The following is a 27,054-nucleotide window of genomic DNA, read 5'->3' on the forward strand; positions in this document are numbered from 1 at the left end:
AACATTTCAATATATGTTCATTGCTCTTAAAATTTCAAAATAAAAAAAGACTATACAAGTGCAAAATACTGCATTCTTAGTCAGAGGTAGCATTCAATAAAGCGTTTGCAGCTCATACTGTGCAGTTTAGTAACAGTATAAAAATCTCAAGTTCAAATTACTTTATTTTACATGCATTTATGAGCAAAACCTCTTCAATGTGCCTTTTGATGGTCAGTGTAACTTTTATAACTTGATTTGTTTAATCCACATTCTTTTCGTGCTGTTCTAGTCCATTTAATGACAGATATAAACACAATTATAGGCTTAAGAAGCACATATATTATTAAATCTCTTTCTCTTAAGTTTGTTAAGATAGACTAGGACTCATTTACTGCTGGACAGAGAGTGAATGAAAGCGCAGTCTTCTGGCAACAGTATATTTCATTGCTTTCTGTTAAATTGCTCAAAGTCATGACTGTTTAAAACACACTTCACATTCATGATTTTAAGGTAAAATGACACTTTTTCGCGTCAATCCGCGAGCATTTAAACCATAAACAAAGCACTTTCACTTTAATTGAGCATGAGCAGCGCAGCAGAACCGACGCAGAAACGATTGCAGCACTGTTGCTACAGAGCCGCGAGCTCGCGCTGCTCAAGCGGCGGGGTGCATGCTTGTTAACATGGGCGCTGAAAAAAACACGCGCCGCACGTACTGCTCACACTTGCTGTGTGAAACCGGCTTGGACTGAAGCCACTCGCGTTGCTACTATTGCTTTTTGGGTCTGACGTATTATACGGCGCCGCCTTTTTGGGTCTGACGAATCGACGCGCATATTTTGCGTCGACGTATTTTTTGCGTCGACGTCGTCGATTACGTCGACGCGTTGTCCCAGCCCTAATAAATATGCACTAACGCCATCACTTTTAATCTCTAATTACACAATAACGGATGAATTTGCATTAAGAAAATGAAATATACCATTAAAAGGGTGTTCATTGTTTGTTATGTGTTGCTAACATTATCCACTAAGGCCGCTTCTCAATCCGAAGGCTGTAGCCTCCGGAGGTCGCATTTCTAGCTGCATACGTCATAAAGTCTTATTTCAGAATATTAACATTGAAATTAAATTTTGAATTAAAATATTGATTATTATTCTTAGCAGGGCTCCAGACTGCCCCCAAATGGTGGCATTTTGCCACCAAAATTTGAGAGTGTGCCACTGAATTTTACATCCAGTCGCACATGTGCGACAAGTAAATTTGACCTTTTTTTTGTGATGTGACACTGAATTTGAAACAGCACATTGTACTTTCTGCATCTATCATCTAAGTATTTATTAGGAAATTTGTAGAAATGTGATTATTTGGTTAGCATGTTGATTTACGGTGTTGCCCCCAAATTTTTTGGTTGCGCCCCTAAAATTTTCAGTTGGGGGCCACTGTGCTCCTAGTGAAAAAAGTTAGTCTGGAGCCCTGCTTAGTTAATCATAAATTGTTGTAATATGATTATGACTTGCGAATGTAATGCTCAGTTACTTAAATAAACCAGGCTTGATGACGTATGTGACCTCCGGAGGTTACAGACTGAAGGGCTCTGATTCTACCGCTATTCATTTAACCGTAACTCCTGAAGCATTTGCACTTTCAAAAAAAGTTTAAATTGTTTCTAAAAGACGACAATTACACTTTTTTGAAATATATGGTTTATTACGGTACTTTCTTGATTCCCGCCGCCAATCACTGCTGTTTGTGAAGAGCTGAAGGGGAAGCGCGTTAGGTTCGGTTCGAGTGCATTTGCAGCAGAGACTGAGAGCAGCTTAAAGTCAATGGAGTAAACGCGCTTTGAGCAGTGAGGTAAGCAAAAGCCTCCAAAGTGAAAACTGTGTAATACTAAAGTTGACTCGCTGTTGGTGGCACGTGACTCGACGGCCCGATTGTGTAAATTGAGTTTCAATAAAGCTGTTGCTTTTTTTCGTTTCTGGGTCCTACGATTTGCGTGGACTATGACAAAGTGCAGAAGGTTTCTTTTTTAAGACCCACCCATTAAACACTTTCTGCCTCTGCCACTGATTAGTTCTTCTGTGTTTTAAATTATTATTTTATTTTTTGTGGACAACGCTTTTCGGGAATGAACGGAATTTAGAAATTTAAGACTTTGGTAAATTAAATTGAAGGCCTAGGATACAAATCTGGGTGTTTTTAAAACTTTTTAAGGCCTTATATGTAACATTCTGAATTTGAGACGTTTTAAGACCCCACGGAAACCCTGATAAAAGTTTGCTGCACAATGGGTAACACTAAATAGACACAACACTACATCATCTAGTCATACAAAAAACGTAATGTAGTACCTATTATAACCCGACATAGCCGTGTTTTTCAAAGGCCTTCTTCACCCCTGAACCATCCATGTTCATTGTTGCCATCAATCTGTTTGTAAGAACCTTTGATGAAAGAAAAAAGACAACCAATTATACATGATAACAGTAATCGTATTTATGTGTTTGGTGATGGGAAAGATGTGGAACTCGGTCCATTGTTACACCAAACAGCACATATAGGCTAACCCTGGAGGAAAAAACCCTGGATAAGCAAATCACAGGGAGAGATTCAGAGCCCCCACTCACCCTCGGGCCCTGCCGGACAACTTCACACGGTGAAAGATGCAAGAGTCACAACCCTGGCATGGACAACCCGGATAGTAGTCTCTGGAGGAGCATAAAGGAACACAATGGCTGAAACAAACAGAGACTCTTAAAAAACGATCTGACAAAGACAAGACGAGAGACAGGGTGTTAATAAAATTAGATGAAAATGACAATTATTCAGTTAAAAGTTATATAAAACATCACTTATTTTACCAAACAGGAATGTTTTTAATAAAATAAAGCTTTTTATCACTTTTAATTAACTTTTTAGCCCACAATGGCCAACTGATTTAACCAGTTTTACTAAATGATCAAAGCTTGTTCACATCTTGCATTCTCTGTGGTTCAATTTAAATGATTCAATCAGGGTATATTCAGAAATTATAGAGATAAATTTACTACCTTTTTCACCACCTTCACAAGATTTTTTTATACCAACACGACATATGACTGAAAAGTTCAATAGCTTAAATGAAGCGGTTTAAATGAATCATTCGTGTACGAGTCGTCGTTCTGAACAAACGTCGTACTGGCGAACTCGCTGCGTACAGTACAGTATAGCTTAACTTACCGATTCAACGATCCAACTGCACTGATAAAGACATAACAACGATGTAGCCTACGTCATGTTAATTTCGCATCTAACTTTAGTGGACACATTTTTGAATAATAATGGGTTGTTGTGTTTTGTTGCATCGCATGCGGGAAAGAGATTCAAACGTTAGGGCAGTTTTATTAGTACGAACAAAAACTGTAAAACTAACATTACTCGCGACATTTAAAAATCGTAGACATTAAAAAAAAAAAAAACAATAGGTACCTGCTTAATGGATCTAACTCTGTTAAATTACCTCAGAATCCTTCACAGTAACGTTACATTAACAGCCGGGAAATTTCAATTCACAAAAAGAACAAAATACTCATTGCAACGTCAAATATTTAATCAAAACACAATCTTTTAAGTTTTTAAAATTACCAAATTATGTTTTATTTCATGAGATGTTTATTACTCACTTGATAAAAGCGCCAACCTTCTCGAGCTGCTTCGACTTCCCGCGCACACTGTCTGGCCTGACGTAATGACGTGCGTTTCAACGGTCATCAACGTCGTGAATCTTTCAAATATTTTATTTTTTTCGTGTATACATGTATAACATTGTCATACTAGGTTTGAATCAATTTACACACAAAATACATTAATTAATTGTTGTAGTCCATTATTTAGCTGCAGAGAAACCCAAGAATGTCAAAAAGCTATGGCGCCATCTACAGGTGGTATTAGGAATAGACAATATGAATGGGCATGTAGGCCCTACATTTTTTATAATTAAAAAAAAAATGAATTTCTGAAAAATAAATATGATTTTTTTAAGAACCCTAGCATTGCATTTATCAGTTAAAGACGAGAAAATCTAAATCATTTTAAAATATGCAGCATGTTCACTATGAAAAATCTAACTAATGTAAATTTTCCATAAATTACCATGTAATTGTAATACTGTATGTATGCTTACATTATAGGTATAGGGTATTACAATTTCATTATCAATTACAACAAATGTATTTTAGTTATAACGTATATAATATCACTAAAAATAAAAAATGATTTAAAAAAAATAAGGACTTCATGTGGGGTTACAGCAAAAATGCTGCCCTTTTTACTTTTTTATTGTAATTAAGCAAATCCGTATATATTTTTTGTCAAATATAATAATTACTGTTCGCTTCTTATTTCATTATCAGTAATTTACATAAATGTTTTTGTTGTTGTTGTTTATTTGTTTTACCCACAGAAGTTACACAAGTCCACTTTTATGCAGAAATCCAACAACATATGATTCAAAACATATGTGCCAAATGGATGCAATTTGAGGGCCCAGTTAATTTTTTTAAATTATTTTAAATTTATATTGATATCAATTTGAAATCAACTGAACGCCTTTAACATGACGTTGATTTGATGTCAACTTAATGTCAAACATGTTGGCCCATATACTTACATAATCAATATAATACTGGAAGAAAGAATTATCTTATTGTTCTCCTTAACTCTTATACTGTAAAATTCATAAAACGCTTTTCATATACAGGTCCAGTGTTTCAAGACCAGAAACTTGTTTCGAAGTTTTCTGCGGCTTCAAAAGGCGGTCCTTAAAACAAGCAAAATTATCTGCCAATGGGGTGAGAAAAAAATAAGATTTATTTTTTCTTAAACGCTTAATTTAAGTAAAATTTACTCACCCCATTGGCAGATATTTTTGCTTGTTTTAAGCATAAATTCACTTAAATTGTATATTTTTTGTCTAAAAACTAGTATTATTTTCTTAGGTAATTTTGTTCATCAAGAAAATACATCTTGATTTAAGAATTTTTAGATTTTTTACTGAAAACAAGACAAAAATACTAAGAAAGTCATTTTTTACAGTGTATTTAGATTTTTTTTTTTTTTTAATGAAGGAAACTCAAACATGCATTGTAGTCTGGGACTAAGATAAGCCCTGTATGGAAAACCACCCCTAAATATCTACAGTATCTAACAGGTGGTAGAGTGCCTCTTGGCCTGTTTAATGAAAATATTGAATTGATGTCATTTCTTGACACTAAACATTTCTGTTGGTTTTCATAGTGAGATCCAAATAATTTTAATGTTGGAGCACACACGCACAAATATATTGAATGACATTTTATTCATTATGTTTAAACCCTTTGGGGCGATTTCCCGGACAGGGATTAGACTAGTCCTAGTCTGTCCAAATTGAGGCACTTTGTTTTGCCCCAAAATGCACACAAGTAATGTTTTAAGTAAGGCATGTTGTAACACTTTACAATAAGGTTCATTAGTTAACTACATTAGTTAACATGAACTAATAATGAACTGCACTTATAAAGCATTTATTAATCTTGGTAATATTACATTTAACAATTACTAAGACTTTATTAAATTCTTGTTAACATTAGTTAATGCAGTGTGAACTAACATGAACAAACAATTTAAAGATTTATTTCTATTAAATAACATTAACAAAAATTAATAAATACTGTAACAAATGTATTGCTGATGGTTTGTTCATGTTAGGTAATACATTAACTAATGTTTGTTAAAACTAGTTTATATATAATTATATATACTAGTTATATATTTTAAACTAAGGCCTAGTCCTGGTTTAAGCTAATCCCTTTCCGGGAAACCATCCCTTAGACTTTCAACAAATACATGAACAGTTTATATAAATAAAGTAGATTATTGTAAATAACTTGAAGATTTACTCATATATAAACACGTTTTTTTGGATAAACAAACAAATAAATATTGAAACATTTGAGCCATAAGAATAATTCAGATGTATGTAGGCCTAATATACATGTATGGTAATCAGCTGTGCATCTTGACATCAGAGGTGGGTAGTATTGAATTACATTTAAATTGTTATATTTTCTTGAGTATTTTTTTGTAACTAGTACTTTTAGAGTATATATAAAGATGGACACTTTTTCTAGTGGAAAAAACTGTACTTTTATTCTGCTACTGTCAAATGGTAATGATTAATAAATATCAATATAGCCACCTGAGTCCCAGCAATTCATTTTTGTCTTCTGTATAATGAACATGAGTTTCAGACCTCTAAGTCAAGCACAATTTGTTCAACCTATTTGAATCATACTGTTTGGTCCAGAGGACATCCTCTGGGTCTTATATGGGGACACAAACTTTTCAAAACAACAACAGTTGTGATTTTCACATTTTATAGCAACAAGATAACTAAGTAATACTTTTCTGCAGAATATATATTTGATAATCATCTTTTTTTTTTCCAAAATGAGAGTCTAGACTGTATTTAGCTGTATTTCAAAAATGTAGACCATCATTTTGATCCTTACAAAGCAAAATTTTATTTGATGTCCTTTGTAGTGGACACCAGGATTTTGTTCTTATGTTTGGTTCACTTAATAGGTAGTAACTTCTATGGCAGATGTTGAGAAGTTTTAAAATAAAATAATTTTTAACACTTATACTGTAAAATACTTATATTCTGGTTCCAAAACATTTCCTGGAGTAGATACATTTTTCTTGTATTCTGTTGACTTTTCATGAAACAATTGTTTTATAGCCTAAGAGCTTTGTTTACCTTGTTTTGTTGTAGGAGCGCAACAGGCGAAAGTAGTGAAAACACGAAATGGAGTTTAAATTATATGGACTCTAATGAGCCAAATGGAATGAATTTGAGGAAGCAGCAGCGTGAAAGTCAATGACAGTAACTTAGTTTTGGTAAACCATTCTCTGCAAGCATGTGATAAAATAGGTCATTGAAATTTGGCTCCCCTTGTGATGTCAGAATGGGATAATACCACCCCTTCATCTGCACAATCCAACCACAGCACTGCCATTTAGTGCCGAGATCAGCTCATTTGCATTTTAAAGGACACACCCAAAACGGCACATTTTCACCTACAAAGTGTCAATTTTAACATGTTATAATAAATGATCTAGATGGTATTTTGAGCTAAAACTTCACATACGTATTCTGGGGACACCAAATATTTATTTGACATCTTAAAAAAGTCTTGTAAAAATGTGGTTTCCTAGTCTTATCTGTCCTCTGACAGTGTGGATTTGTCTGTTTTGATACTGTCTGGACTGTCAGCTCGATACATCAAGTAATTCAGTCCATCGTTGTTGAGCACAGGAGAAAGTCCTGTTTCTACATCTTCATCTTCATCCACCCTTGTGCAGACCTCCTCCTCTGACAAAACCAAAAACAGATACTATTAGTACATTTGTACCAATTTACAAAATTGGTTAAGTTTGCAATGCAATTTAATCCAGAGGATTTTGAGAAACCTAATCATAATGTTTTTTTAGGTGAAAAGGAAAGCTTATATATTGACAATACGAAGTGGTTCTAAAGGGTATATAAAAGAAGAGATAGAAAACATTTCAACATGCTTGTTTCTTACCATCTTCTTGGTATGCTTGGTTTACATGACATGCAATCATATTTTCGCCTATTTGATCTGCTTCGTAATCTCGCAATCTATGCAGGGTTTCCTGTAGGTCCTGGAAGCTTGGTCTTTCATTTGGCCCCTTTTTCCAACAGTCCATCATCAGATTGTACCTATAATATAATATTATAAATCAAAACATGATATAATACAATACAAACAATACAATACATGTTTAAAGCAATTGTTATGTCTTTGTTTTCAGTCAACACATTTAACAATTATTTATTGAACTCACAAACTCTTAGGACACCCTGTTGGTAAAGGCAGTCGTCCACCGGCATTAATGTAGCTTAAGACTTCATGGTTGGTGTATGTTGGATATGGAAGCTTTCCTAATGTCATAATCTCCCACAGGAGTACACCAAACGCCCTGAAAATATGTAAATAACATTTTCATGATAGGATATGAATTCCAAAAAAAAAAATGTAAATGGCAATATTTTCAATATTTACCAGACATCCGAGTATTTGTTGAAAATTCCATCTGTTAAACTTTCTGGTGACATCCAGCGAACAGGAAATAAACCTTCACCCTTTTTCCTGTAGTAGTCATTCTTGTACACATCACGGGCCAATCCAAAGTCACCTATTTTAATGACTCTGTTTGGGTCCGTATAGCTTTTTACTGAAACCAAACAGTTCCTTGAGGCAATATCTCTGTACACAAGAAATTAATACAGTGCACTATTGAATACAGTTCTATGTTTTCTAATGGAGAGCCTAGACAGCTTTAAATAAAAGCTCTTTAAAGCAGTCGTTCTCAAACTTTTTCAGCGGACAGCCCCCTTTGTGTACGGTGCATTCCTTCGCGGCCCCCCCAAAGAAAATGTATGACAAAAAACAGTTCTAAAACTTGACGTTTGAATAAAAAAAAACATTAAATTATACAAATTTTTTAGGTTTAATAACACAGAATTCATGATAAATTAATGTATTTTATAAAATGTCATAAAACTGGGGCCACCCTGGCACCATCTTGCAGCCCCCCTGGGGGCCCCGGCCCCCAGTTTGAGAACCACTGCTTTAAAGGTGCAATGTGTAAATTTTAGCTGCATCTAGTGGTGAGGTTGCGAATTGCAACCAACGGCGTAGTCCACTGCTCACCCCTCGCTTTTGACACACATAGAGAAGCAACGGTAGCTGCCACCGGACAAACATGTCATCGTCAGAGACAACTTAGTAAAAAAATTGTCCGTTTAGGGCTTCTCTAGAAAAATGGTGGCACAAAATGGCGACTTCCATGTAAGGGGACCCTCTTTGTATGTAAATAAAAAGATCTCGTTCTAAGGTAATAAACACATAACGGTTCATTATGAAAGGTCTTTGTACACCCCTGATAATATAGTTTTGTATATTATTTTGCATTTCTGTCAAGAGATCCTTCTAAAAATTACACACTGCTCCTTTAAAGACTTCTGTCAGACTGTATGGTTCTATAAAAAAGTTTAATATCCACAAAAAAACCCAAATAAATAAAGGTGCTGTATGACGCTATACAAAAAAACATTTTTGGCTACATGGTTCATTAAATAACCTTAACATTTTTGTTTTACAAAAGATTCTTTGTAGTGAAGAAAGGTTATTTAGATTATGAATCAACAGATAGGATATAATGTTTTTTTATAACATCACTGTGAAGAACCTTTATTTTTTTTAAAGGGGACATTTCACAAGACTTTTTTCGGATGTCAAATAAATCTTTGGTGCCTCCAGAGTGAGTATTTAAAGTTTTAGCTAAGAAAACCCCACAGATAAGTTATTATAACATGTTAAAATTGCCACATTTTAGGTGTGAGCAAAAATGTGTCGTTTTTAATGCAAATGAGCTGATCTCTGCACTAAGTGGCACTAAATGTTTGGATGGTGCAGATTAGGGGACGATGCTGTCCCATTCTGGCGTCGCGGGGGGAGCCAAATTTCAATTACCTAATTTTTTCACATGTTTGCAGAGAATGGTTTACCAAAAGTAAGTTACTGGGTTGATTTTTTCACATTTTCTAGATTGATATAAGCACTGGGGACCAAATTATAGCACTTAAACATGAAAAAAGTCAGATTTTCTAAATATGTCCCCTTTAAATGTAGTTGAAGTATGAATCTATAATACCAAAAGATGTTACCTATGAACAAAGCGCTTCCTTTCTAAATAAGCACACCCTTTGGAGGCATCCAAACTGATGTCCAGAAGGCTGGTTAGATTTAGTAGCTCTCTGTGGTTCTGTAAGATATAAGACTGCAGATGTTACTAAAGCATTCCCGAGTCTTTCAAACCAGAAATGTAAAAAAAATCTCACATTCATAACAGTGTGACCTCGACTGTATGTGTATTGCTATACACATGTTTGTGTGTTCTTACAAACTAAAGGACCAATTAAAAGTTTTTTTTTTTATTTCAATTTAGTTGCTACTTCAATGAGACTCTTACATTGGTAGGTCGAGCTCCCCTCAGGTAGGAACGGAGGTCTCCTCCCTCCATCAGCTCCAGAATGAGGTAATGAGGTTCATTCAGCAGGCAGACTCCAAGCAAACGCAGGATGTTAGTATGAGTAAACTGGCTATCAAAAAAAAAAAAAAAAAAAACATAGAATTGCTCCAATATCTTAGTCAATATGTGACTCTGTCTGTGAAATCCAGGCTAAAGACTCATAATCTAATGATGATATTAGTACCATTAAAATTTGATTTTTTACATTGTTTAAAATTTTTGACGTGGCCTTACTCAGTATCCCTAATAGTTATATATTTACATAAAGTATTTACATTATGTAGCATGTTTGATGTAAAAAACTGTAAATCAAAAAATTACTTTAAAGGTGCCATGTGTGCATTTTAGTGGCATCTAGTGGTGAGGTTGCAAATTGCACCCTCCCTTTCGAAGCACATAGAGAAGCTATGGTGGCGTCACAGGAAAAACATGTCATCATCTGAGATAACGTGGTGACAAACACGCTATGTAGAGCAGTTTGTTTGTTTGGGGCTTCTGTAGAAACATGATGGCGCAAAATGGCGGCTTCTGTGTAAGGGCACCCGTGGTGTATGTAGATAAAACTGGCTCATTCTATGGTAATAAAAACAATACAGTTCATTTTGTAAGGTCTTTATAAATCACTGAAAACATAGTTATCTATATTATATTGCGTTGCTGTTAAAAGATCCTTCTAAAATGTACACACTGCACCTTTAACTGTGATTTCACAGACTGGGTCACGTTTAAAAAAAATATGATTATGATCATTTAATGTGATCCTGAGGAAAAAGTTTGTTTATACCTCATGAGATGAGCCTCCTTCAAGAATTCAACTTTCTCATATTCACTGGCACCGCTGCGCAGCGTCTGTGAAGAGATGAATTCAAAATGGCACCAATTGTGTTTGTTATAGTTTCTAAGGGGCCGTTCACATGTCGCGCCTAAAACACGTGGAAACACGAGGTGCGTAGGTTCTTGTCACATGACCTGCGGTGCTCTTGCGGCATTCTGAAAAGTTGGGGTGTTTTTAGCTCGATGCGGTGCAGACGCGCCTGGAAAAAAACGAGCAAGTCGCATCATGTGCGCGTCGTGATCGCGTCACTTCTATTACGGTACGTTCGCGGGGCGTAAGCGTTAACGCTTTTCATTTACTTTTAATGGGCGACGTCATGTGTTGCCGAACTGATTTGTGGACCCATTGTCGTTGCGTCACTGCCGTTTCTCGCGGCAGAAGTTGAACACTTCTCAACTTTTCAAGCACCAATGCATGCGTCAGCCAATCAGATCACCTTATTTAAATAACCTAGTGCGAACCAGCCAACTACGTTTATGCAAGACCAGAGCATTTGTTGCGGCCACTGTGATTGGCCGTTGGCCATGCTTCAGACAAGCCTTCTTGCCCTGTGTGAATGTACCGTTATGAGCATACATTTGAAATAATGAACTTGAGCACGCAAAAGACGCGATATGTGAACGGCCCCTGAAGAAGTATACTTGTGAAAGATGTTGGTCCATTACAGAAGTTAGGGATGAACCTTTTAAACATTAAGGGGCGGTTTCCCGGACAGGGATTAGACTAGTCCTAGACTAAAATAAATAAAAGAGCTGTCCAAACTCAAAACAACTTGCACTGGCATATCTTAAAATACATCAGTGCCCTTGGTTTTGGCTCAAAATGCACATAAGTAATGTTTTTAGTAAGGTATGTTTGTTAAAACAAGTTATATTTCCCAATTAAACTCAGGTCTAGTCCTGGCTTAAAATAATCCCTGTCCGGGAAACCGCCCCTAAATGCGGTTTCCCAGACCGGGCTTATCCTGTCCCAGATTAAAATGCGTGTTTGAGGTGCCTTAATTTAAAAACAGCTTGTACTGACATATGTTAACATACATTGTTTTAACTCAAGATGCACACCAGTTTTGTTTTTTTGTAAGATTTGTTTGTAAAAACTATTTTATAACTAAGGCCTAGTCCTGGATTAATCTAAACCCTGTTCGGGAAACTGCCCCTAACTGTATAATGTCTGTGCCACTAGCATCGACAAATAGAAATGCAAAGTAATAAAACTTTCCAATCCTAAATCACAATGCTCAGGACACTCAAATGAACAGCAATGTTTGTCAGCATCACAGAGTATTTACACATGCTGACGGAAGTCAACCTAAGACTTATTTATAAGATTTACACTATGCAATATTTGCCAGTGCAATGTGAAAATGCAAATTCCTGGAGATTGAAAGACATTCATCAAACAACATACCGGACATTTAGAGAAGCCTATATAAACATCCCTAAAGTATCCCTGAAGTATTCATTCAGATGTACCTTAACAGCCACTCTCATCTCTGGCATGACTCCAGCAGTGAGTTGGCTGCCAACTGTGATAGCTTCATAAACCTCTCCAAACGCTCCACTTCCCAACAACCTCTGGAGCTTCAGACAGTCCCTGGGAAACACAGGGATGGACTCGATCTCTCTTTGGGCGGGTATGGCACTGGAGACATTTATTTCAAGATAAATACACTTGCAATTAGAAAAAATAATATAAAACCTTAGACACTGGATGTGACATTCTTGCTCACCTGACGGCATAGCAAGCGTTCCCAAGACCAACCAAACCTCGGATATACTCCAACTCCTCATCGCTGTGGATATGCACACCGGTTTGTGTAGATGTCCCATGATCCTTTTTATTTTGACGTCTGTGCCAAACTACAGAAAAACAGTGATGATAACATGCACTTTAAGTCTAGTAAAGTGTACATTCTTTTTTCTAAAGTTGTATCACTTTTATACTTACAGACTGCAGACAGGATGATAATAATAAGTGCAATACTGACACACACTGCTATGATTACAATAACCAACGTCATGTCAGATTGTTTTGAAGAGCCTGTTGGGTTACAGAGTTAGATTACACACATAGTCCTATTTGAGCTTTCTTCATTTTCATATTATTGTTGCATATATAAAGTGATTTATAGTACATATTATAAATGTATACAAATACAATAATAATCAAGCATCCTTACCCTTTCCTGGAGTATAGAGAACTGTACTTGTTGATTCCCCTTTACCCCAGTATGAAAAGGGAGTAATGGTGACGTTAAATTCAGTGTCCGGCTTAAATCTGGTCACATTTATGACTGGCTCAGAAATTGTATTGGCAGGGTGACAATATCTGCTTGGGTAGTTCTGTAAAAAATGAATCAAAAAGACGATCATTAATACGTTTCTCTTTAAAAACACTCTTATATCTTATTAAGAAAAGTGATGTACATTTTGAAGTCGTTTCACATTTTGTGACAGTCCATTAGACACCACACAATAAAACGCATTCCCAAAGTCAGTATTAATGGCATCCCAGAGTATCTGGAAAAATGTGTGATTGCCTTCAAGATGAACAGAGGTTTTGGGAACTGCAGGTGGAATAACTACAGGGGAAGACAGGAACCCATCTGCAACACACACAGACACATTAAAGTGCTCACTTTAAACTGTATGAAGGTTTGGCAGATGATGACTTAAAGGATTAGTCCATTTTCTTAAAAAAAATCCAGATAATTTACTCACCACCATGTCATCCAAAATGTTGATGTCTTTCTTTGTTCAATCGAGAAGAAATTGTTGAGGAAAACATTCCAGGATTTTTTTCATTTGAATGGACTTTAATGGACCCCAACACGTAACAGTTTTAATGCAGTTTAAAATTGCAGTTTCAAAGGACTCTAAACGATCCCAAACAAGGCATAAGGGTCTTATCTAGCGAAACAATAGTCATTTTTGACAAGAAAAATAAAAAATATGCACTTTTAAACCACAACTTCTTGTCTATCTCCGGTCCTGTGACGCGCCAACGTGACCTCACATAATCCGTCATCACGTCAAGAGGTCACGGATGACGTATTCGAAACTCTGCCCCAGTGTTTACAAGTGTGGAGAAAGAGGATCGCTTTCGTTGTATGTTGAATGATACTAATTAATGTCTTTGTGTCAGTTTATTGTTTAAAATGGTCCGCAATGTGCATTTCATGTAACACGTGACCTTTCCACCACAGTACGCAATTACGTGAGGTCGCACTTTTTTTCTTGTAAAAAATTACAATTGTTTCACTAGATAAGACCCTTATGCCTTGTTTGGGATTGTTAAGAGTCCTTTGAAACTCTGTTGAAACTGCAATTTTAAACTGCATTAAAACTGTTACGTGTTGGGGTCCATTAAAATGAGAAAAATCCTGGAATGTTTTCCTCAAAAAACATAATTTCTTCTTGACTGAACAAAGAAAGACGTCAACATTTTCTATGACATGGTGGTGGACTAATAAATGGACTAATCCTTTAAACGTAAAGTTCATAAATAACCCTGTATGATTATTTTTCGGATTAACACATATTATGAAGATATTTTGAAAAATGATGGTAAGCACACAGTTAATGGTAACCATTGACTTCCATAGTAGAAAAATAAATAAAATTGAAGTATTGTGATAAATGATCAAGAAGATATTTTGATAAATGATGGTACAGTTGATGGTACCCATCAGTAGTGGAGTGGCCATCGGGAGAGTCGGGACATTTCCCGGTGGGCCGATAGTGTTTTGAGGCTGCGAGGGCCGGTCTGATAATAGTTATACATTGCAAGTTAACCCCGTCTGGCGGCCTGATGTGCGGCCGCTTCCCTCTGGTCAAACTGTGCAGCCTCTTTGCTCAACACAGTAGGCTATATAAAAGTGCTCAACCTGTTCGGCAGGTCCAACCATGTTTAGGATTTTTTAAAAATATAGGGGGATTATTGAACGGCCCCTCTCCAAATTGCCATAGCCTGTCGGCCTTTGATGTGAAAAGCCGCGTCGCTGAATGCCTGTTTATTGCAGTACATATGCGGTCGGATTGATCCATCAATCCACTATTTAATAGAAAGTGTGGATTAAGGATGTTTAAAATTTCTAGCCTGGTGGTCATTACTTGAATGGATAAAATCAGCACATTTGCAAAGGTTTATCTCCATATGGCTATATATCATAAATAAAATTAAGAAGGGTAACTTTGCAGTATCACATTTTATATTTCCTACTATTAGATTTCTATTAGATTTCCATATTAATAGTTGAGAGTATTCAACTTGAATATATAAATATCCTCACAACATTATTATTTCTCAAAACTTATTCAACTTATTCATTTCTCAAATTATTTTCAAATGAACTGTATACTTACAGTTATTCAAAGATGCACACATTATTCCAGATATGATTTTAAAATTAGACGAGATTATATAACGGCAATGAACGTCTCATATCCACATATAAATTAACATTACAGCATAATGAAATAAAAAAAAGACAAGGAAGCAGGATTGGCATGTAAATTGTATTATTATTAGAGAGAAAAAAAGCAATATTACTGAAATAAACTCTAAGGTAATGCGCCAAACACGTTAAAATAAATAAGCAATAACCGTGGAAAAACATTATTAGGCTATCTCTCAAAACTTCATATGACAAAAATGATATTTAAAGGAAATATTCTTACAGTTATTCAAAGATGCACAAATTATTCCATATTACTCCGTTTATGAGCACATTCATCTCTGGCCTCGCTCTGTTATGTAATAGCTGATTGAGGTACGCATCTCCGTCTTTCAACCAGGTATCATTTTGTATAGTTACTCATTTAGGAAAATTAGCCATGATTTAATGATTTTATTATTATTATGAAAAAGTTTTTTTTGGGGGGGCAAATTGATTACGATTTGTATTAGCCTACCCTAGTTTTACTACAAATAGGCTACGAAACATTTTTTTTTTACCACGGAGGGCCGGTGGTATACGAAATTTCTCTGTAGATTTTTTGTTCCCACTCCGCCCCTGGTACCCATTGAACTTCATTGTATTTGTGCTTACCATCATTTATTAAAATATCTTCTTTTGTGTTTCATCAGAAAAAAGAAATTCATACATGTTTAGAACAACATGAGGATAAAAAAATTATGAAAGAATTTTGATTTTTGGGTGAACTGTCCCTTTAAAGTTTGTGTAAAGTCTGAGATGAAATGTGTTCTCAGTTTGTGACACCACAGAAAAATGTGATATTAACCATCCAGCCAAATTTACATTATAAAAATATAAAATAAGTTATCAAAATCTTTTAAAATAATCACGCTGGGCGCATGTCCTCTGTTGGCACTGAAACCACGCCCTGTTGGCACTGAAACCACGCCCGTGGTGAAACCCTTTTCAAAAACATTGCTGATCAAAATGAACGAATGCTGCGATTGTGTTAGGGGCGGGGCCATGCTCGTGGCTTCGAGCCAACATTTTATCCCCGCCCAAAATATTCCTGAACACAGAAAGGTGGGGACACTTTTTAACAGTAACTCCACAATTCAGTACAACATAATTCACAGTATTTGTAGTGTGTTTAAGCAATACATTTTTAACATTTATAATGCTTTTAGAAACAAATCTCTGAAATGACTTTACACAGACTTTAAAGTTGTAATGTGCAATGAGATGTGGGCCACTTTACCTGGCAGAGGTTTGAGCATTTTCTGTACTATGGTAAATGCTGTCAGTGTGTTACTGGAAGACATGTGGACACTGTTTTTTTGGTTCACCTCTTGTATCCTCAACTGTTTATTCTCATCCAGCCACACAAGTCGTCCGCTGTAGTAGCCCACTTGATGATTCAAGATTTGAGATGTGGTCCATTTAACATATTCTACCACTTTAGGCTCTTGCATCCTTTAAAGTAACATCAAATTGGTATTTTTTAATTCACTTATAGCAATCATTTTAACAATCCTTTATAAGATAAATATCTTCTCTGTTCCAACCTGTCTCCGCTAAAGTTTGCTCTGTACAGATGTAACAGTGTACCATCCTTCACCAGCCAATAAAGATTTCTCTCCATCACATCCAAAGTGATTCCAGCAACCTACAACAAGTGTATTAACACATATTTGTTGTCAATATAAAATTTATCTGCCAGGCTTTAAGTGCCTATATAAGACTCTTATATCAGTTTGATGTGCACATCTCACCTCTCTTCCAGAGAACACGCTCATTTTATCCAGAAGTTGATAACCACCTCCATCCAATCTACAACCCTCCACAGATAGTTTAGTGGTCCAGTAGATGGCAGCATTCAATGAATCGATGACCAAACTGAGAATCGTATCATCTGCTTGGAGAAATACCTCAACATCCTGTTTCGATGTAGACCCTCTGCATATCTAATATAGGGGACAAATATGTCCAACAGTTTTTTTTGTTTTCAGTGTTTTTTAAGTCACAGTGTTTATAGTTGATATTAAACATCATATGGACGTACCTGATTTGAGTTGCAGCTCCAGTATAGATAGTGGCCAAGCCAGTCAAACGCCACAGATTCAGCCTTTAGTGATAATGGATTTGTCATGACTCTCTCACTCACAGACGGGTCAGCTAGTTCAACCCAGTTAATGTGGCCTGAGCTGTTGCTCCAGTAGATTGTTCCATTATACCAGTCAATGTCTATTCCACACGAAAGCAGATATTTAAGGCATTATAGTATGAAATGTCATACAAAATTGTATTAAATATTGTACAGTACGTTTGGACACATTTATGTAGACAAATGTGTATTTGTTATAACAATATATCATGAAGTGTTTTCCTTATTACAATCTCCTTTATCTCACTCATAAGGGTTATTTTTAAAGTCTTTATAAAGCTGCTTTAAAGGGGACATGTCATGAAAATTTGACTTTTTACATGTTATAATTGGGTCCCCAGTGGTTCTATCAACCTAGAAAATGTGAAAAAGATCTTAGTTTTGGTAAACAATTCTCTGCAAGCACGTGAAAAAATAGGTCATTGAAATTTGGTTCCCCTTGTGATGTCAGAAGGGGATATTATTATAATTCAATCTGCACTATCCAACCACGGCACTGCCATGTAGTGCAGAGAAAAAGAGAGAAAAAATTGAGTTTCCATTTCAACAGACCACCATTATGGCAATCAGTGTTTGCATTTCATCAGCTCATGTGCATTTTAAAGGACCCAAAAACGACAAATTTTTGCTCACACCTATAAAGTGGCAATTTTAACATGTTATAATAAATTATCCATATGTTCATTTGAGCTAAAACTTCACACATGTGCTCTGGGACACCAAAGATTTATTTTACAATTTAAAAGAGTCTTGTGAAATGTCCCATTTAGTTTATAAATTTGAATTGAATTGAATTGAAAATGATTTTCTTCCAGGTTTGTACATCCAGCAGTACTCCAAGTGTATATTTGCTAAAAATAAAAATATATTAATTCATACTATATGTTTTAGGTACAGGGGCCCTTACAAAAGGTTAATCATATTTGGAAGTCCTTGGCATTGTAAAGTTTGAAAAATCGTACTAAACAATTCAAATTAAAACTTTCATATCTATTTGATAATTGAATTATCAATAGTAATGTGGAAAACAGTAATAGTGTGTATCCAAATGTTTGAGTTTTACACTGTAAAAAGTTTTCTACCAATGCCTAAAATCCATGTTTTTCAATTAAAATGTTCTCACTTAAAGGAACAGTATGTAAGAAATGTATATCAATTAATCATAAAATGGCCCTGATATGTCACTAGACATTAACAAAACATTTTCATTTCAAATACTTATATCACTGACAACAGTGGTATGGCCAGAATATTGTCATTTAAAAAGTGGAGTTGCAGCCCTCAACTGATGTTTATGTTGTCATTTTGTGTATTGGCCACCAGTTGTGTGATTGCAGTACAAGTTTTAGCCACAAGTTATGTGATTGCAATACCAGTTTTGACCACAATCCTGCATACTGTTCCTTTAAGTGAAAATGTAAGGTGATTTTTTTAGCATTTTTTTAAAAAGTACTTGAATTGGTAACACCAAATATTTATATATATATAGGCGTTACAATTTTTTTAAGTTGATCCAACTTTTTACAGTGTAAAACTCAAACATTTGGACACACACTATTGCTATTTTCTACATTATTGATAATTTAATTATTAAAAAATAATTTTATAATAAGAAAAAGTAATCACTTATATATATATATATATATTGCCTGAATGTAACGCAAGTCGCTTAAGAAAAACGTGCCAGGCAAATGCATAAATGTGACCTTGGACCACCAGTCATAAGGTTTTTTTTTAAAATTGAGACTTATACATCATCTGAAAGCTAAATAAATACATTTCCAACGATGTAAGGTTTTAATTTGAGAGTGCAAAAAAATCTAAATATTGAGAAAATTTAGAAGTTAAATTTAAAGTTGTCCAAATGAAGTCCTTAGCAACACACATTACTAATGATAAATACATTTCGATATACTTACGATAGGAAAATTACAAAATATCTTCATGGAACATGATCTTTACTTAATATCATAATAATTTTTTTGTGTAAAAAATGACAATGAATTGTTGGCTATTGCTACAAATGGTTTGTGCTACTACTGGTTTGGTGGTCCAGGGTCACAGGGTTTGTTGATTTCTTCACTTTTCTAAGTCAGTCTCTATATGATCTGTCAATCTTACCTTTAACATCTTTAATATTAGTCACCAGTGCTTCAAGAAGTTCATTGCTATCCAAATCCTGCTTCCAGATGCCATACTGAGCAGCAGCAGCTATATATGGTGCCTCATCCGCTAGTTAAAAAGACAAGAAATCCCATAATGTTTAACCAGTTTTGTAAACACTGCCATTAAACTTTATAGGTAAAAATCAAAGATCAAGTCACCAATGTGAAGAGTTGATCCTTCATATGAGACAGATGTAGAACATCCACCAGGAGAACAAGCCCTGACAGAAACATCGTACCGCTGTGAACTTTGCAGATCTGACATTGTTAAATGTGTGCCAATTACACCACTAATGCTGGTCACCAGCAGACCATGCAATGAGCAGTTTACAGAATAAGTCCAATTTTGCCAGGCGGATGAGCCTACAATGCAAAAAAAAAATATTGTGCATTTAATGAGCTAAATCAAACCTTAAAAATAAATGACAAACAATATATTAGCTTTATTGCTTACTCGCTCCGATCATATTTTCAGGTTCATCCCAGTACAAATTGGCCTTATCTGATCCAAACAGGATTCCGAGATTTCTTGGCCTTTGTGGCACAGGGTAAGGCTGGGCAGATGGACTAAAATAGCAGAGATTACCAAAGCCTTCATACTGATTGAAGATATCACAGTCCATAGGGAATTCATTAAAGATGGCCACCTGACCATGGCCAACCTGTTTGTAAAGTGCGTATCCATTGGTGAGCATGAAGAAATCGTTCTCGTTAGCAATACTGGTCGCTCCAAACGTAACGCTTGTGTACAGTGTAACCGCGTGTAAGCCATCCAGAGACACGGCTTTGAGAATCTGATCCTTTCTGTCGTGAAAAACCAGCCTCTTATTGGGGAAACTGACCACCAAGTCATAGAAAGCATTTGTCGATGTGTTCACAATTTGTGTTAACTCATCTTGTTGGCCGTGAAGAGGGGTGCGGAATATACCGTTGGGCATCAGCAAGAATAAAAAGCTGACAAAACATAATTTTTACATTTAAAATAAATGTAATTGGTTACAAAATGATCAAATATAATCTTAAAGGGATTGTTCAATGAAAAATGAACTGAAATGAATTACCCTTATGTTATTACAAACCTGTATAAATTACAAAGATATTTGTAATGAAGTAGGAAACAAAAGCACCATTGACTTCAATAGTAGTATAAAAGACTACTATGGAAGTCAATGGCGCTCAAAAACTGTTTGGTTACAAACTTTGCTCAAAATATCTCTGTGTTTAGCAGAACAAAGAAATGAATACAGGTTTGTAACAACTTGAGGGTGAATAATTGATGACAGAATTTACATTTTTAGGTGTACTATCCCTAAAAATGGGTACAGTCTTTATTTACTTGCGAAATAACTTACTTTTTTTATTTTTAACCCAAAAAGTAAAGATTGCAGCTTTAATATATATAATGTTAAGCTCTTAACTCATTCCCCGCTAGCCATTTTTAAAAAGTTGCCCGCCAGCATTTTTGTGATTTTCACAAGAGTTTCACAAAATGCCTTCCAGGAAAATTTTCTTCTAAAAATATATAAACATACAAATATATCAAATGAAAGAACAGATCCTCTGCAAACAAACAAACTAACAAAACAGAAAAAAGTTTCATTCTATCTATATTTTTTTCTCTGCTTATAAACTCTTAAATATGAGTATTACTATTTTTCTTTAAAAAAAATTTAAAAATTAGCAAAAAGCTGAAATAATTGCATTTTTGTGAAGGAATTTTGTTAGAGATCAATTCTGAACGACTATCAAAACATAGTTTAAAATTGGTAAATCATTTTTTTGCTTCAGTTTTTTTATAAATTGGGTAAGTGTGTCATCTAGTGGATAATCGCGCTATTACAGATCAACATAAAACCTCATCAGGAACAAATTTTTTATGCAAATGTTTTCTCTTAAAGGCGGGGTGCATGATATCTGAAAAACGCTTTGTAAAAGAGAGTCGGGCCGACTACCAAAACACACATGTAGCCAATCAGCAGTAAACTAAAAACGACATTGTTGCCTGCGTTGCGTATGTGTGGGGCGGGTCTATCAAAAAAAGGTCCAGATTCTATTGGGGTAGGGGCGTGTTTGTTTAGGGGATTTCAAATGTCAACACTGGCTTTCAGAGATCATGAACCCTGCCTTTAATTGATGAGATAACTCGTCAATGGCGAGGAAAGAGTTAAAAAAGAGGTAATAAAAAATGAATGATACTTACCCATTATATGGATCTGCAATTATGTTTAAAAGGTCACTGAATAAGGTGAGATTTACACTGACTGGCACAGAACAGTCATCTAATCCACAATAATAGACCTGCAGCAGGAAATAAAGAGCGTATTATGACAATATTTAATAACAGAGTGATCAAACAAACATAACTACAACAGCATATAAAAATCCAGATGGAGGTTCAAAAGGTAAATACTCACCCTACCGCTGGAAACATAGTAAATCCTCTGATAAAGCCAATCGATTGTCAGTGCTGTGACCTTTAGATGAGCAGAGTGAAGAAGCTTAAGATCCGAGTGGTCAGTGAGATTTTCTGCCCCTTTCACCCAAATATGAGTCCCTTCAGAAAAATACACCTTGTTTGAACTGTAGTGCATGGCCACTCCTGTAAAAAGCATGAGTCAGATATTAGAAAGCAAATAGCGAAGACTCTTTCATAGCTCAGGTAACATTCATCTACACTGTCACTGGGGCAGTACCATTTAAAAAAGTCCTAATATGTACCATGTAGGTACAGATATATATATTTGTTACTAATATGTACATTTGAGGTACTAATAAGCACTCACGCACTAATATGAACTTTTTAGGTAAAAGGTGTACTTTTTAAATCAAATTTCAGCAAATGAAACAATTATTGACACAGAGCTAACATAAAAAAATGTGGTTTATTTGAACATTTACTATTGGATACCTTAGTAAAATTCCTGATATTATATTGTTTTTGAATCTTAACATAGCACATATTAAAGTAGCAGTGGTTATCAAACTGGGGCCAGGGGGCCACGAGATTGTGCCAGCCCCCCCACCCTTATGACTTTTTAAAAATACATAAATTTTTTCATAAATTCTGTGTAATTAAACATCAGAAAAATAAGGCTACTAACCAACAGCGCTTAACTGCATAATATAATATGTTTTTTAATTTAAATAATTTTGTATGTCATACATTTTCTTTTGGGGGTGGTGCACGCCGAAAAAGTAACTAACGCATACTACAGTATTTTTTCATGTGGGAGTATACTTTGTCATTTACCATTTTGTTGGGATAGCTATAGTCAGGTTGATTTTTTATATTAAAGGGCACATTTTATGGAAAATCCACTTTAACAAGGTGTTTGGACATAAATGTGTGTTGACCTTGGGTGAGCACAAAAAAATCCTCCATCTCTATCTTTTATAATCCCTATTTACCCAAAGTAGCTGTTTTGATTCTCTTGTTATTGGATGTCATACAAACAAAGCCCCGCCCACTACCACTGACTGACTGGTTAATTTCACCCAAAAGCTTTTCTAAATGTGTTTGTTAGCACGTTGTAGAGCTAATGTGGCTAAAGATACTGATGTCTCTGACTGTATTTCCAGGAATCAGATCTATTTTTAACTAAAAGCGCTCACTGTCTGTTGGTAAGAGAGGGGGGGAGCAGTAGCTCATTTGCATTTAAAGGTACTACACATAAAAACGGTGCTTTTTGCTCCCACCCAAATAGAAGCATTTTTTTGGACATGCTATAATAAATGATCTGTGGGGTATTTTGAGCTGAAACGTCAAAGGCACTTTCTAGGCACACCTGAGACTTATATTACTTCTTGAAAAGTGGGCATACTATGTGACCTTTAAGCAAAATCAGGTCATTTAGATACTAAATAGTTACATGAAACATATTTTAGGTGATGTGACCAATAATTGATCACTATACAACTATACTGTAGTGCTGTAAAATAATGAGAAATGTTTGAATTTACACTGTGATCTCTAACTTGGACATTCTTGTGTTTAGCGGATCAATATTTATAGATTTGTTGCAGAATTGACCTGTAATGTTGCTCTCTATTAGACCTTCAGAGAGACATTCAGCTGTAGTGAAGAAATCAGCATCCTTTTCTCTTTTTCTTAATGTGTTCCATCTAGATGCAAACACCCAACGTCCTCCATCCTGCTCTGAAAGACATGCACAAAAGGACCAATAAGAATCCTGCTTATTTTAAAACAATGCATTGACACAATGATTGCAGAATGGTGTAAACATGTGGTAACATGATGTATACAAGCATTTAACCAAGTTGGATATGTTTCAGGAGCACCTTGTTGGTCTTTAAAGTGGACATATCATAAAAATCTGACTTTTAGTTATAATTGGGTACCCAGTGCTTCTATCAACCTAGAAAATGTAAAAAAGATCAACCTAGTGACTTAGTTTTGGTAAACCATTCTCTGCAAGCATGTGAAAAAATAGGTCATTGAAATTTGGCTCCCCTTGTGATGTCAGAAGGGGATAATACAGCCCCTTAATCTGCACTATCCAACCACGGCACTGCCATTTGTTCAGAGACTAGCTCATTTGCATTTAAAAGGACACATTTTTGCTCACACCTGCAAATTTTAGCATGCTATAATAAATTATCTATATGGTATTTTAAGCTAGAACTTTACATATGTACTCTATGGACACCAAAGATTTATTTTACATCTTAAAAAAGTCTTGTAAAATGTCCCTTTTAAACAACACTTCTATCAACCAATCCAATTTTAAGATTAGCTTAGGTGGTTGAACATTAGATTCAAGAGTTGTTACATACACTATTATATGGATATATACAAATAGTCGTGAAAAACTTGGCGCCATCTGTATACTGCAAAGAAAAAACAGTTTGATGTATTTTATATATACTGAATGCAATGTGCACAAGAAATTATCAATTGGAAACTATTGGTCGCAGTTTTACATCAAACGATGATGATTCGAAAATCTGTTGTACTTGGCAAAATCATGGTCACTAATGCAGGATAACATAAACATTTTATTGTAAACAACTAACCAGCTCGTTCTGGTGTTGTTATACTGGCTTCAGCTACAGATCCTTGACCTTCCCTGTTAACAGCAGCTATAGAGATCCTGAATAAGACACAGTGAGAGTAAGTGAGACGCAATACAATGTTTTAAATGACATCTTAAGAAGACATTACTGTATCTACCTGTATGTAGTGTTATGAGACGTAGGATAGAATGTGGTGAAGAAAACATTTCCACTGGTTGCTAAACTGATGACGTGTTTGTTGGTTGTGAGGTTGAGGTTAAAGCCTAAAATGTGTCCTCCTGGTTTCTCAGGTGGAGACCAGTGGACGTCCACGCTCTCTCCAGACAGGCTTTCAACACTGTCAATAAAAGGGCTAGATGGCACTTTAGAAAGGAGCACAGAAATGAGTAGCTCCAGACGATTAATTTTGAACCTTAAATGAAAGAAATTACGTTCAAGTTCACTTACATCCAAATGGTTCGGTTTGATACCAAGGGCTTTCTGGTGAACGAATGTACTCTTCTGCTTTCACTGCCCAGACCCTGAATTTGTAACAGGTGAAAGGTTCAAGCTGTTCAACAGTGTATGTTGATTCTGTAACGTTCTACATGGGGAAAATAAGAAAAAAAACTGTTCAATATAAACAAATGTTAAAAGTATAAAAAATTTAAGTGATCAAATCTCACTCTTAAAGACACGGAAAATCCAGGTGATTTTTCAACCTGGAAACTCAAAAATAGTAAAAAATTTATTTAGTTGTTTATTTTCGACTTTTCCCTCATTCAAATGTGTGTTGCTGTATTTTATTAAATATTCATTTAATTAGTTAAAGGGGACATATCAAGAAAATCTGACTTTATCCATGTTTTAAGTGCTATAATTGAAAAATAACAACCCAGTAACTTAGTTTTGATAAACCATTCTTTGCAAGCATGTGAAAAAATAGGTCATAGGAAGTCGCCATTTTGTGCCGCCATGTTTCTACAGTAGCACTAAACGGACAAACTGCTCTACAGGGCGCATTTTGTCACTACTGTACTTTGTCTTAGACAATAACATGTTTGTCCTTGGGCGGCTACCGTAGCTTCTCTATGCGTTTCAGTGAACGGCGGACTGATCTGTTGGTTGTAATTCACAATCTCACTGCCAGATGCCGCTAAAATCTACACACTGCACCTTTAAGTTGAATTAACTGAATTAAGTTGAATTAACTTGAACACTTAGGGGCGGTTTCCCAGACAGGACTTATGTGATCCAGTGGCGGTGGTGACTTCTTTTTTCGAGGGCGCTTGATGCGAAGTTCATCACAACATGTAAGTAGCCCGTCATGTGTGTGGTGCGTAATTTCAAAATATGTTTTCTGTGCGTCGAGTGATCATATTCATATGTATCAAGTGTCTTGTCAAAATAAGTGCCTGCTGCAGACACATCTAAAGGGTTTATGATAAAAGAGATGCTCGCGTTTGCCAGATACTCGTATAATCTCATGCGTAATCAGAGTTTACTATTAAGGAAGTGTCTTGCGTGTATTTCGTGAACGTGAGCATCTCTTTTATCATAAAAGGTTTTGACGTGTGTGCAGCAGGCACTTATTTTGACAAAAGACGTGATGCCCATGGTTAACACGACACAACAAACAAATATTTTTGAAAACACTCCGAACACATATTTTGAATTTGCGCCCCTCGGATGAGCAGTCACAAGCCGCCACTGATGTAACTAAAATGCATGTTTGAGGTGCCTTAATTTAAAAACATCTTGCACTGACCTAACATATATCAGTGTCATTGTTTTTTCTCAAGATCTACACTAGTATTGTTTTTTTATAAGGTATGTTTATAAAAACTCAGTTGTTTATGTTAGTTCACAGCGCATTAACTAATGCTAACAATTGCAACCTTTTTGTAAAGTTAACAATTTAAGAATGATACAGTACATAAAAAACAAAGAAACAAAGTCAATAGCATTTTACGCATCACTAAGATAAATAATCAACAAAGATATCCACCTCTGCTTGTGCCCAAACTCCAGACAGAATCGGGCTTGTCCATTGAGGAATATACACAACATCCGATTGATTCTGAGCTTTCCAGGTCAAAGTAATACTGTGAGATCCAATCCAAGATGCATACGGTGCTGTGATCTTACACAAATCCTCTGGGCATGAATTAAAGCAAATGAATCAGGAAACAGACACTGAGAGACACAATGTGAATTTGATTTGAGCTTCACTTACTTTGGCAAGTGTCATTCTTGAACTCTCCGTAATCACTTTTCGGTGTCTAGAATTACAATTTAGTTAAACTTTAGCTGGACATTAGTTAAAGCAAATGAAAAC

At 35.5% G+C, this 27,054-nt stretch overlaps 1 protein-coding gene across 11 annotated transcripts in view; it reads right to left on the reverse strand.

Moving 5' to 3' along the window:
- Positions 1 to 2,593: 2,593 nt before the first annotated feature.
- Positions 2,594 to 27,054, reverse strand: part of ros1 (c-ros oncogene 1, receptor tyrosine kinase) — a 30,797-nt gene continuing 6,336 nt past the window's right edge. For 2 of the 11 annotated variants that reach the window (XM_055171884.2, XM_055171881.2), the window contains 27 exons: positions 26,953 to 26,998; positions 26,725 to 26,873; positions 25,185 to 25,320; positions 24,895 to 25,099; positions 24,738 to 24,814; positions 23,734 to 23,859; positions 22,118 to 22,302; positions 21,904 to 22,001; positions 20,158 to 20,657; positions 19,863 to 20,066; positions 19,660 to 19,770; positions 17,437 to 17,618; positions 17,147 to 17,338; positions 16,940 to 17,040; positions 16,633 to 16,847; positions 13,384 to 13,562; positions 13,137 to 13,299; positions 12,905 to 12,997; positions 12,687 to 12,816; positions 12,430 to 12,598; positions 10,907 to 10,971; positions 10,063 to 10,192; positions 9,758 to 9,855; positions 8,091 to 8,294; positions 7,873 to 8,007; positions 7,590 to 7,747; positions 5,302 to 7,375 (listed from right to left, as the gene is read on the reverse strand). In XM_055171884.2, coding sequence (XP_055027859.2) covers positions 7,221 to 7,375; positions 7,590 to 7,747; positions 7,873 to 8,007; positions 8,091 to 8,294; positions 9,758 to 9,855; positions 10,063 to 10,192; positions 10,907 to 10,971; positions 12,430 to 12,598; positions 12,687 to 12,816; positions 12,905 to 12,997; positions 13,137 to 13,299; positions 13,384 to 13,562; positions 16,633 to 16,847; positions 16,940 to 17,040; positions 17,147 to 17,338; positions 17,437 to 17,618; positions 19,660 to 19,770; positions 19,863 to 20,066; positions 20,158 to 20,657; positions 21,904 to 22,001; positions 22,118 to 22,302; positions 23,734 to 23,859; positions 24,738 to 24,814; positions 24,895 to 25,099; positions 25,185 to 25,320; positions 26,725 to 26,873; positions 26,953 to 26,998 — 4,206 coding nt within the window. In that variant the 3' untranslated portion in view covers positions 5,302 to 7,220. Of the gene's footprint in view, positions 2,694 to 5,301; positions 7,376 to 7,589; positions 7,748 to 7,872; positions 8,008 to 8,090; positions 8,295 to 9,757; positions 9,856 to 10,062; positions 10,193 to 10,906; positions 10,972 to 12,429; positions 12,599 to 12,686; positions 12,817 to 12,904; positions 12,998 to 13,136; positions 13,300 to 13,383; positions 13,563 to 16,632; positions 16,848 to 16,939; positions 17,041 to 17,146; positions 17,339 to 17,436; positions 17,619 to 19,659; positions 19,771 to 19,862; positions 20,067 to 20,157; positions 20,658 to 21,903; positions 22,002 to 22,117; positions 22,303 to 23,733; positions 23,860 to 24,737; positions 24,815 to 24,894; positions 25,100 to 25,184; positions 25,321 to 26,724; positions 26,874 to 26,952; positions 26,999 to 27,054 lie in introns of those variants that run through there. The other 9 variants (XM_055171883.2, XM_055171882.2, XM_055171885.2 and 6 more) reach the window with 9 other exon arrangements.

Source organism: Misgurnus anguillicaudatus, chromosome 7, assembly GCF_027580225.2.
Source record: "Misgurnus anguillicaudatus chromosome 7, ASM2758022v2, whole genome shotgun sequence".
Taxonomy (NCBI): Eukaryota; Metazoa; Chordata; class Actinopteri; order Cypriniformes; family Cobitidae; genus Misgurnus; species Misgurnus anguillicaudatus.